General features: G+C 35.7%; 1 protein-coding gene across 1 annotated transcript in view; it reads right to left on the reverse strand.

The window, feature by feature from the left end:
- ube2o (ubiquitin-conjugating enzyme E2O) overlaps positions 1-13,388 on the reverse strand; it is a 62,702-nt gene that overhangs the window by 21,595 nt on the left and 27,719 nt on the right. Inside the window, exons 2-3 of the mRNA XM_058778655.1 lie at positions 2,099-2,158; positions 1,728-1,838 (exon numbers count right to left, since the gene is read on the reverse strand). Coding sequence (XP_058634638.1) covers positions 1,728-1,838; positions 2,099-2,158 — 171 coding nt within the window. The remainder of the gene's footprint in view (positions 1-1,727; positions 1,839-2,098; positions 2,159-13,388) is intronic.

A 13,388-nucleotide genomic window follows, 5' to 3' on the forward strand; every position in this document is an offset into this window, starting at 1 on the left:
CAGAAGTCATTTAAGGTTACCTTGTACTTAAAAAATTAACTAAGGGCGTTCACACTTGTCAACTTTTTGTCAAAAAAGACGCCAAGAATGCTTTTTTTGTCAAATAAAAAGCTGGCAGCGTTTTGGTTACGAATAGCAGCCAAAGGCGTCTTTTGTTGCTTTATCAACAGCTAGCGTTGTGTGCTGCAGAAATGTAGAAAGAGAGTAAAAAATTGCATCTTGCTTTGGTTTTTGAACAGGGAGGGTAATGTCGGTTCACAATGACGTTTAATTGACATTACACAGGGAAGGAAACAGTATGGTGCTTACAACAATTTAGTTCAGGAGCTCCAGTTGGATGATGCACGTTTTGCGGCATATTTTAGACTAGATAGAGTTTTGTGCTCATATCATACAACTCCTTGTGCTCCGAAACTAGTACGATCTATCTACCGTCTGTCTTCTCCATTTTTCTTGTTGTTTTTGACAGCTGACCAATGACAAGCGAGTGGTGAGTTGTTACCATAACAAAAAGGCGCCTGACGTAGGGAGTTTTTCCAGAAAAGTTGAACTTTTTTCAACTTGAAAAGATGCACTGAGCTGCAGAAAAAGACGCCGTTTTAAAAAGCGCTCAGGACTTTTTTGAAAACACTGTTTACTCCATAGGATTATAATGTAAAACAGATGCTGGCAGCTTCAAAAAAGACGCCAAGTGTGAACATAGCCTAAATAGCCTTATGTTATTTATCTTATTTTACACAACGGCATGTCATTTCTGTCTCTACATGGTCGCGCGTTTACAATTCTCCTCTGCTCTCTGTATCATGGACGGTGGAGTTCCCTTTGTAAATACCCTTTGTTTGCCAAAAAGTTTAATTTTCAATAATTAAAAGATAAATTAATGTAATATGCCTTCATTTGATAACCAGAAAAAATTAAATACACAACACAGAATTTCTGAGAAAAAAAAAAAAAAAAAATTTCATAAGGCTATTTTAAGAATGAATTTGAATAAACTAAGTTGTTTTTATGCATTCAAGTGATTAGACATGCTAAAACAGAGAATCTGGTAACAATAAAACATATGGTGAGGAAAAACTTAACATTTCATAGGGCCCTAAGCATGTAGGTTTTTTTTTTTTTTTTTATTTATTTTTTTTAACTTTTAATAAATTGATATGAAATTGTATAAGTTTCATGATTTCAATTAATTAGACAAGCTTTTTGATTAATAAAATTTAATTCAACCATTAAAAAGGAGTCCAGGAGTGTATGTGTATGTAGGTGTATGTGCACATATACAATTGAATTCTAGTAACTCAAGTAACTATTCACACACACACACACACACACACACACACACACGTCGTTTTTGTGAAAAGTGGGGACATCCCATAGGTGTAATGGTTTTTATACTGTACTTACTGTATGTGCTATTACCCTACACCACTCCTACACCTAAATCTACCCCTTACAGGAGACTGTGCATTTCAACTTTCCCCAAAAAAACCTCACTCTGTATGATTTATAAGCGTTTTGAAAAGTGGGGACATGGGTCAATGTCCTGAAAAGTCACCTTTACCTTGTAATACCTATGTCATACCTTTGTCATTATACAAATCTATGTCCTGACTTTTCACAAAAATGCGCACACAAACACATGCACACACACACACACAGAGTACATAATCCAATGAAGATTCACATTCATGATTTAAAAAAGAAAGAAAAAAAGAACAGTAACTCACCCAGACATGCTGAAGGTCTTTGCTATTTACAGGATACAGAACACAGTTGGTCCCTACAAGTTTCACTGCACATTCGGTGTTTATGTTAGTCACAATGCCACACTGTTTATCCTGCAAGATTCAGAGAACAAATAATTAACCACAGCTTTAAGCTTCTAGATACTGTAGTCATAAAGATTTAGAAGAATTGCTACAATCCTTCCGACATAACAGGCCATTTTAGTAGTTTCTATAAATTTTAATTACTAGTTTCATTTAGCAGTTTCATTCTAGTAGCATCTAATCCTCTGAGGAAGGTTTTTTTTTATTATTTCTCTATTGCCCTGTACACTGTTTCATCTTGAAGTACAAGTGATAAAAATACAACTTACATTTGAATTCATTCTCCGGACAAAGTCTCTAGGCACAATAGATCGATCCTCAAGTTTCAGCTTCAAGATCAAGAATTAGAAGGAATTAACAGAGAGAGAGAGAGAGAGAGACAGACAATGTGTGAGCAGGTTATAACAGCAGTTCCTTATGCCTTAGGGTGGGGTCACCAGACTCATTCCTGGAGGGCCGGTGTCCTGCAGAGTTTACCTCCAACCCTAATTAAACACACCTGAACCAGCTAATCAAGGTCTAATCAAGGTCTTACTAGTTATACTATAAACTTAGGCAGGTGGGTTGAGTCAAGTTGGAGACAAACTCTGCAGGACACCGGCCCTCCAGGATCAAGTTTGTTGACCCCTGCCTTAGGAAGTCCAACAGCTTGAAATTTTCATTGATTCTTTACTTGTTAATCAAGATTCGTAAAGATACTGTAAAAACGGAATACCAGGACTTCCAAGTACTTCAAAAGGGTCATCGGATGCAAAATTCACTTTTTCATGTTTGAACTGAAATGCGTCTTGGCAGTGTGTGTACACAACCACCCTATAACCCTATAATGATAAAAATCCACCCAGGTTTTTTTTTTTTTTTTAAATCCCCAAAAATCATAACCCCTTTTCTCAGATCAAGCCATTCTCAGATTCTTGGCTGTGTGACGTCACACAGATCCAGACCGCTCCCACGATTGTTGATTGACACTGGTGTTTTACCTTAGACCCGCCCTGAGTGAGCTGTCAACAGTCCGGCATTGTTTTGACGCCGGAGCAGGTGTAGACAAGAATGGCTCCTAAGTGATCGAAGTGTTTTGTTGTTGGATGTAATAATGAACATAGCAATTATCATTTACTCCCGACATCTGAGCCGCTGAAGATGTAGTGGATTACTTTTGTTTTTGAAGGGAATGTGTCCCCCGATCTACCTAAATGCATCCATGTTTGAGCAAATCATTCACGATCCAGCTTCACCTACAGAAGAAGTGAGTATAAGGTTTTTCAGTGTTTCCCCTGCCATTATATTAAGGGGGCTCCCGCCCCCCCTTGAAGGTCAAGTTAATTTTATTTTCTATATAGCGCCAGATCACAACAGAAGTCATTTAAGGTTACCTTTCCTATAGAACATGTCTATACCTTGTTGTTTTATTAAACTAAATAGTTATATTATTTGTCTTATTTACACGACGGCATGTCATTTCTGTCTCTACATGGTCACGCGTTTACAATTCTCCTCTGCTCTCTGTAACACACACACACACACACACACGTGAGCGCGCACACACAGGTAGGGCCTTTTGATTTCTGCGATGTGAAAAACGTGGACGGATTCGCAGAATCCAGTCATAAAAACGGAATTTATTGTATAACGCGGAATGTCATGGAATTTGTCCAACTTTAAAAGAATTAATCAAAAGTAGACTGTTACACTTGAATATGGACTAGTATCTGTAAATATTAAGTCACAAAAAGACTATTTAAATATGAATCCTGTATGTTCTGCGTGTCTTTGTTAATGAATGGCGCAGACGTGCGGTTTTGTTTACTACACACATACTGAAGCACGTGTGACGCTCGCAGTGTTTTCAGTGTCTGCCGTCTCTCTAAATGAGGATAAAAATACATGAACAACATCTCCAAAACTGCTCTGAGAGTCACTTCATAAGCGCCTCATATCACACAAAAATTTAAAAGGTATTCACGGCAATCCCGTCAAAATAAAATTCTGTTTAACTTGAAGACACTGTGCCAGAGATACTGTTCAGTAGAAAGTACATAATACTAATACTATTAGTACTACTACTAAAATTATTAAAACTTAAATTAAGGAATAATCACACAACATTTCTTCCATGTTTTATCATTAGTAGTAAATCCCCTTCGTAAAGTTTGTTTAATTTTCAATAATTAAAAGACAAGTGAAATTAATGTATTATAACTTAATTTGATAACCAGAAAAAAATTAAATACACAACAGAATTTCTGAGGAAAAAAAAAAAAAAAAGATTAAATTTGAATAAATGAAGTTGTTTTTATGCATTCACATGATTAGACATGCTAAAACAGAGAATCTGGTAAGAATAAAACATATGGTGAGAAAAAATAAAACATTTAATAGGGCCCTAAGCATGTAGTTGTTTTTTAATAAATTTATGTACTGTTGCACCGTAGTATAGAGTCCGTGTGATCGCGAATCTCGAAAGTGAAAGTAAAATAAGAGCGCACATTCGAAAGCTGTTTCAGTGCCCTACATATTAGTAATGGTTTCCTGATGCCCGCAATTTATATACAGTATAATTACCCAACGATATAACTGCGAGGGAAATTACGTTTTTTAGGCTATTTATTCCCCTTAGGGGTTCCGTTACCGTAGTATACTTAATTTCCTTTCCGAACATGGAATTGGGATGCGGCGGATTGCGGAACAGGGGGTGGGGGGGAAGGAATCATCACGATGCCGGCTCAACTTCGTGATGTCTGTCAGCCATCGTCTATCGGCGCAACCCTAATAAGTTTCATAATAATATTTAATTAAACATGCTTTTTGATGAATAAAATTTTATTTAACCATTAAAAAGGAGTCTAGAAAAATTTAAACAAAAAAAAAGCGGAATCCAGAAAAATTCTAACAGAAAAAACGGAATTTAGAAAAAACATACAACTGAATTTGGGAAAAAATAAAACGGATTTCATAGGGCCCTACACAGGTGAGCACACTCCCACCAGTGGACAGAGAGTGTGCGTCGGAAAATATGTTGCTTCCCCCCCCAAAAGTTGTAAACCTAGGGGAAACACTTTTTTTTTTATTTATTAATCTTTGCAAATCGCCTTTCCTAATAATGTGGTAGTTAGGAAGTTAAACGACAAATGCGGCTAAAGTTTACAGTATCAGAGAACTGCTCGTCACCCCACGGAAGAGAGGGGCAGGGTGAGCAGAGCTCATTAGCATTTAAAGGGACATGCACCGAAACGGGTCTCTGTGAACAGAGCCGTTTTTGACAAGGTAAAAAGGGTGTTGTTTTACACTACCATTGAGAAATTTTAACCAAAGTACGACCCTAAAGAATCATATCAATTTGTGGAAAATGGGCATCCGATGACCCCTTTTTTGGTTGTCATGGACTGCAATCAGAAATCTAATTTAATCAAAATTCTTCATTATTTCAACAAATAAAAAAGGAGTTAAATAAATAAAATAATTTTGTAATTAATTATATAACAAAACAAAATGGTACAAATAAAGAGCAGAAAATGCAAAGTAGGCATGACTGTGGCAACTTTAAATGTGAGAACATTAACAAAGCAAGAAGACTACAGCATTTAAAAGCATGTTCAAAGACATCATAAACTTCCTATATGATTCTTATTCAAAGATGCTATAACTGAAAAAAGAAACTGAAAAAGCAGCATTTCATTTGTAAAATCATTGTAAAGCTTTATATCATTTTTAAAGCACTGTAACTATTTAAAGTAATTATAACATTGCAATCAAACAAAACTAAAACAGTCTGTATGTTAATAGTTTGTTTTTTGCAACTTCAGTGCACGTTACATAGTTACCAGTAGGTGGTGGCAAGGGACTGTTTTTATGAGCAAATTTATTCAAAACACTTAATCAATCTTAAACAAAACAAAATTGTAAACAAGGAAATTATTTTACCTTTGAACAACACCTTATAAGGTGCAACCAACAAACAAAGTGGCACCAGAGTAACGCTGAATCTGACGGTTCATCAAAATCAATGGACTAAACAGCGATGTCATGTCAATTGTCCCCGGTTACTGACATAACCTTGGTTCCCTGAAATGAGGGAACAAGACATTGGGTCCCACTTTACATTAGGTGGCCTTAACTAATATGTACTTACATTTAAATGTATAATTTGGTACAATGCACTTAGTGTGTACATGCATGTTTTTACATTGTACTTATATTTTTAAAAATACCTATATGTAATTACATCTGTAATTAATTTCTGTAATTACATTTATAATTATACTGTTGACCCATCACTTACACCTTAACCCACCCTTAAATTTACCCAAACCTGCCCCTAACCTTACCCATATCCCACCTCAATAGCAGCAAAAGTGTTTTGCAATACAATATGAACACAATAAGTACATTGTACTTATTTTTGATGTAAGTACATAGTAGTTAAGGCCACCTAATATAAAGTGTGACCAGACGTTGTCCCAGAAGCTTGCTATGGGAAAACACCTTCCTACTAGACATACTAAAACCTGATTGAATCACGCTATTGCCTTGCAATAGCCAATGGCGTTCAAGTGCACAAATTTGGGGTGGCTACACCCTCCTATATAAGGTGGAGCTAAATGTAATTTCCTCAGAATCTTTCGACTGAATAAGGAAGTTACAAAAATTCCTCAGCATAAGTAACAAGGCAGAATTGTCGTTCACTCATTTCAGGGTACAGAGGTTACACCAGTAAACATGTTCACTTGCAGTTTCTCAACTCGTCAGAAGCAGACGCTATGAAGAAAATATCAAATCACACCTGTGAAGGGTGCTCAGCATAAGTGGAGCCAATAGTCATGTACGCTATCGGAAATGGTTGAAACGCACCCAAGAAAAAAATTTTCTCACAGGTGAACTGTGAACATTCCTTTATGAAGAGGCATATCACAGCATTCATCAGCAAATGCGACATTGTATGAGAGACATATCCAGCCGCTAGGACAATTTCCAACAATGCTGGTCCTTTTCAGACACAACAAAAAAGACAAGCGACTCCATTGGGAGGGGCCTGTCCCCGACGAAAATTACAGGTAGTTCAGGTGAAAGCGAGGCGCGCAAATACTGACTCAGTGTGAGCTCATCCACTGACTATTGCCTCCAGCTGGCTGCTTCTTTTTCTGCCAGAGGGTAGAAATGATTCAGCGGCCAGTTTTCCGTCTAACATGATTGCAGAGGCAAAGAGTCCTGACACTCGTCACCTTGCAGTGAGGATAACCAGGTAAAGCAGTGGTTCCCAATTCTGGCCCTTGGGCACAGACATTTTTGACGTCTCTCTTATCTAACACATATATTTGAGGTCTAGGAGTAGGCTCATTTGAGATGTGCCTTGCCTCGCCTTGAAAGTAGATGAGAGTAGACAGTTGCAGTGAGCAAAGTTGCAGTAAAGCAACAATTAAAATACATAATACGTTTTTGCGGTTATAACTTTTAAGAGTATGATTTATAACAATGAACACCATATTAAATTCACTTCATTTATAATGGACTATATCAAATCTTGACATTGTTTATTTAAGATCTGCACAGTATCTTACTACATCTTGTGACTGATTAGGTGCTATAGTGTTATTTGAGTGTTTCCTGTGAGCTTATGTTAATTTTGATGTGAGCTAGTTTAAGCTCATTTATAATACTTTCAACTGAAAAAAATGCAATATTATATATTTTGATGGTCCCCTTACTCTATTGACTATCAACTTTGCAACTGCATGTCTACTAACTGTCATTAGAGTATTAGTAGGCTTAGTTTAAGGTAGAATGTTTACATACTTGCAAAGTTACTGTCAGTTTGTGTTGGTGGTCCATCAAAACAAAGCTTTAGCATATATTTAGCAGACATACTACTAATACTCTAATGACTGCTAGTTGAGATGTAGTTGCAGAGTTACTTATCAACAGCTGTCTAAAGGGTACCATAATAATCAAACTGATATTACAATAAAAAGTTAAAAATTACAGTTAAATTACTTCGTAACCTCGGAACTCCTGATGTCACATGGACTATTTTACTGATGTCCTTGCTACGTTTCTGGACCTTGATCGTGGTAGTAACCTTGCTGTCTATGCAGGGTCTGAGAGCTCTCAGATTTTAATCAAAAATATCTTAATTTGTGTTCCAAAGATGAACAGGGTGAGTAATTAATGACAGAATTTTCAATTTAGGGTGAACTAACCCTTTAAGCAATATTTTGTTGAGCACATTTTTGTGCTTGTATCTTGACTGGTTTAGGTCTGTCAGTACACTGATTCTTGAGAAGCGGGACAAAACAGGGTGCAATATTGAAAAAATAAAACCTTGTACTCAGACAAATGAAACTACATTTTTGTATCTTACATGTACTAAGCTACTGAGCTACGCTTTGATTCAACCTCTCAACTTTTCACTTTTTATCAAAATGTGCTTTTTACCTTGTTTTCATTTATTTTCAAAGTAAGCAATAAAGATATTTTAAACATTTCAAAACACATTCTCATGTTAGCAGACAGACTACATTTTCACATGTGACCAACAATTCCTCAACAAATATAAAATATTATCAAAATATTTATCTGACGGAGGTGACAGACCTGACGGTGGTAACGAAAACCTGAATTTGTAGTCATTTAACTATCAAAATACCTTGAATCAATCAATAACTGTATTAAACACAACAAACAGTTTTGTTTATAAAGCTTTTTTTTCAAGATTCACATAAGTATTTTGATAAATCATTAGAACACAAATTATCTATTTTCTCATCTCAGAACAGTATGTCTGCTGTGAATCTGCTATGGTAACAAGGCAAGTTTTCAAAACAGTTAAATGAACAAATAAAACAATTTAGTTGTTAACTCTTATCCATTTACATTCACCAGGATCTTAATATTCACATTTAAACTGTATTATGTATAGATATGTTTTATCCAGTGTTTGTGTTCCCTGAATCTTATGTTCCCTCAACCGGAACTCTGCTAGAACTGGTAACTAGCAATCCACAAAAGCAATATAAGCTGTATATTTAGTATTTATACATTATTAGAAAAATTAAACACTATTTTATATTTAATATAATTAAAAATGACTTGAAAACCACAAAAATATGACTCACATTGGATGTCAGCTCCGTCAATAGCCCGTTACCACAGTCAGACAGAAAATCTTATGGTGGTGACATCTGATGGTGTTGACAAATTTTGCATTTCTTTCACAAAACAAATGGAGTTCATGTAGTAGCCATTTTGTTTTCTACGTTGATGCTAGATGTTAATGGAACCTGTTTCCGGAGAATAAAATGATCTAAACATTTCAAACAATTTCCTCAGAAATTGAAAGATGGTGTTGACATATCATGGTTGTGACACAGGAAATATTAACATTATGATTTCAATTATTATAAAACTATAAAACTTACCAGGACCTGTCTGACATTGATGTATTCTGCAGACGTGGAATGTGGCAAGGGGGTCCTTTATAGTGACGGTTGGCCCTGATATTACCTGATTTTATTACATTTTAATGAATGTCTGACAGTGTTGACAAAAAGTGGGGACATAATTTTGAAACTTTATGAAACACGTATTTGTCCTTGAAAAACAACTTTGCTTTGAAATGAAATATTAAGTGTTGCTTTTGATAAAACGAGCTCTTTTTCATCATTAAAAAAAACCCTTCTCTGTGGACACACTGTTTTTACATGTAGTGAGAAGACAATAAGTGTCATAGATTTAAAATAATGTCAAAATTAAATTGAAGGGGATAATTGTGTTATAACATTTACAATTAAAAATATTTTCATTTTTAAACCTAATACCGGTTACAATTGCTGGATGTGCTTTGTCCAAAGTCTCAAGAATCAGTGAGTCACGCTGTGTGACAAGCACCTTTGTGTGTGTGCTTTTCAGGTGTGTTTATGTGTCAAAACTATGGCAGAAACAATGCAAAAAAGTAACAATCTGACCAAATGTATATGTAATCCATGAACAAGACATAAAATACTAGGTTAAACACTAAATCTGGATCCAGGTCAGCTCTATCTGTTAAGTGGGGCATCCCTGAGATCCTGTTACTGACCCACTCTAATAAAGGCCAAATCTTACCAAATTCAACTCAAAAAGCAGATCATTAAATTCCACTAGCTCTATATTTTCATTAAAAAAAAAAAAAAAAAAAAGGGTAAATAAATTATAGTATTAAACATGTCCATGACGATTTTTATTTAATAAATTCAGGTTAATTTCAAATAAAAAGGAAAGTTTATAATCTTAGATTCAGTAACTGGTCACTATTTCTTCCAAGTCCTTAATGTTTAGTTTTTTTCCCCCCACAATGTTTTAATCTTTTTTTTTTAGGTACCAAGCCCTAGGGGGCCCAGGGCTCTCTTGTTTTTCTAAAGATTATTATTAGGGCCCAAGCCACTAGGGGTGCAATGCCCTACTGTTTTTCTAAGGATTATTATTTATTTACAAGGTCTCAGGGGCTTTTGGAGCCCCTAACATGTTCAAAAAACTTGAAACTTTGCATAGATCCTGGAATCTGGGTATCGACTTCGAGACCAAATTGCCTCTATACCATCAAGTAATGAAAAATGGCTTTTTATTCTGTACCAAATTTTGATACCTAAGGGGTTAATCTCATCAATGTCAGTGAGCCAATAAGCATGCATCATGGTTGATGTGCCTAAATCAAGTGCTGGCGATTAGCTCTGGTAAAGCATCAAGAAAAAAGACAAGTTCACAACGGTTACGCCCAGAGACGTGGCTTACATGTGAGGCTGTAGTGTAAGCGTCCCAACACACAGAGTAAGTTATTATAACCTTTATTTTACCAGGAAAAGAAGCACATTGAGATTGAAAATATCTTTTACAAGAGCGTCCTGGCCAAGATTGACAGTAACACAGCTCACGTGGGTTTAACAGATAACATCCATAAATACATACACACACACAAAAAAGGATATCAATATATACTAGTTAAAACATCTACAGCCCAGTGTTTCCGTCTCCACGTTATTTAAAATGACTTTAAAAACGTCTAGTGAAACCAGCTCTTTAAACTGTAATTTAATTAGCAAATTATTCCAGGCAGAGGGAGCAGCAAATTTAAGTAACTTTTTCCCTAATTCAGTATGTGCCACTAGAATAGACAATAAGAAAAATTCCTGCGAACGAAGGCTATAGCTACGAACAGATTTTTTACAGATGTAAGTATTTAGATATGAGGGAAGTAAACTCAGGATAGATTTATAAATAAAAAACATGCCAGTGCTTTAACCTACGGATGGATTCGTCTTTCGGATGAGACGTTAAACCGAGGTCCTGACTCTCTGTGGTCATTAAAAATCCCATGATACTCATCGTAAAGAGTAGGGGTGTAACCCCGGTGTTCTGGCCAAATTCCCTCCACTGGCCCTTGTCAATCATGGCTTCCCAATAATCCCCATCCACTTGATTGGCTCTATGACACTCTCTCCTCTCCACCTGTAGCTGGTGTGTGGTGAGCGCACTGGCGCCGTTGTCCTGTGGCTGCCGTCGCATCATCCAAATGGATGCTGCACACTGGTGGTGGTTGAGGAGAGACCCCCCCCCCTTTATTGTGTATTGCAATACACAATAAAGCGCTATATAAATGCCTCATTCATTCATTCATGGACAAAGCAGACCATCCAACCCGGGCATACAGCTCACAATGATGAGTGAGGGTCTTAAGATTTGTTATAAACCTCAGTGCACCATAAGAAACAGTGTCTACAGCATGTAAACTCTGAGAAGATGCATGCATATGTGTAACATCACCATAGTCCAGTACAGACATAAAAGTGGCAGCAACAAGCTTCTTTTTTGTCTCAAAAGGAAAGGAAGGATTTAATTCTAAAATAGAAGCCCAAGTTCACTTTCAATCTTCTCACCAGTTGCTGGACATGGGGGCCAAAGGAGAGAGCGTCATCAATTAAAATTCCGAGATGCCTATACTGAGACACAAATTCAATCTCCGAATCGTAATAGAAACAAGATTATGAGCGATTGAGGAGTTGATATGTACAGTGCTGTAAATATAATTTTACATAATTACATCACAAATGCTTATAGATCATTAAAGGTTTTGGTAACACTTCACAATAAGGTCTCTTTAGTTTACATTAACGAACTAAGAAAAAAAAAATTCAGCATTTATTTATCTTTGTTAATGTTAGTTAATAAAAAGGTTCATGTTCATGTTTGTTCACAGTACATTAATTTAGTAGGCCTGGGTGATAAAACGGTATCAGTATTTATCGACGATATAGGCGCGTGCTATGAGTGACAAGCAGACAGCACTCACTAACACAAGCTGAGTCGTGCCTGCCTGTGATGATGAGAGATTGTGAATAAAAAAATGAATATTAGTCGAATTTAAAATTTGCATTTGAATGCAAAAACGGTGCAATTGAATATTAGGTGTAGGTCGGTGAGGGAGCCTCAGCAAAGGTGCACGAGATGCGGTGATGTGTACTTTGTTTTTGTTAATCTGTCCAGTTGAACCCACAAGACTCGCCGCTGCTGCGTTATTCATTCAAAATATTAGAGAAATATAGAAGCTCAATGCGGAGAAGTTATTGGATAGGTTAAAACCGAAACCAAGCCATTAACAAACGCATATTAGGCACATTTTTGGGACAGACAACTATGACTGTTGCACTTGCGTCTCATGTAAGAGATGTATAGAAAGCCATGTAAAGTTAAAAGAGTTTAAACTTTTAGAAAACACATTGCGAATTTGTGGAGGTTTATTCTATTTCACTGCATCTCATGTTTTTAAATGCAATATGTGCGCTTCGGCTATTTGAATTAAGCTATGTATAAACACATGATGCCGTTTTGTTCATAATTGTTTATACAATTTACGAAATTATATTTGATTTACGTGTGTTAATTTAGACGTGCACGTTTTTTTTATAGACTTATTTTAATTGCATTGAATAAACAATTTAATGTGCTACATTATTTTGGTCATTGCGCCCTCCTGTGGCTATTTAATCTGCATATAAAGCATAAGAAAGGAGATGTTTGTTTAAAGTTTATTTTGTGTTTGACTGTTAAAACAAAAATGATTTGTTGTTTGTCTTAAATTGGATAAATTAAAAATACAGTGGTTGAATTTAAAAAAAAATTTATATTTTGCTCTTTGTTTTAAAAAAGGTTGTAAAAAATGTCAGTAATTACTCATACCGAATGATATGAAACATTATATCGTTGATACATTTTTTAGCTATATCGCCCAGCCCTAGTAAATAGATAACTTTGCATTTTAATTAATGTGTTAGTAAGTTTTGAACTTAATATTAACCAAGATTTATAAATGCTATATAAATATTATTCATGTTAACCATTACCGTATGTTTGCCAGCAGCTACAGTCATGGTCAATGAAAATTAATCTACATTGTTAATCCTTTTGATCTTTTATTTTAAAAATTCACAAAAATCTAACCTTATATTGGATAATAAGAATTTAAAATGGGGGGGAAATATCATTATGAAATAAATGTTTTTCTCAAATACACGTTGGACAATTATTGGCACC

The sequence above is a fragment of the Onychostoma macrolepis genome, chromosome 06, assembly GCF_012432095.1.
Source record: "Onychostoma macrolepis isolate SWU-2019 chromosome 06, ASM1243209v1, whole genome shotgun sequence".
Lineage (NCBI taxonomy): Eukaryota > Metazoa > Chordata > Actinopteri > Cypriniformes > Cyprinidae > Onychostoma > Onychostoma macrolepis.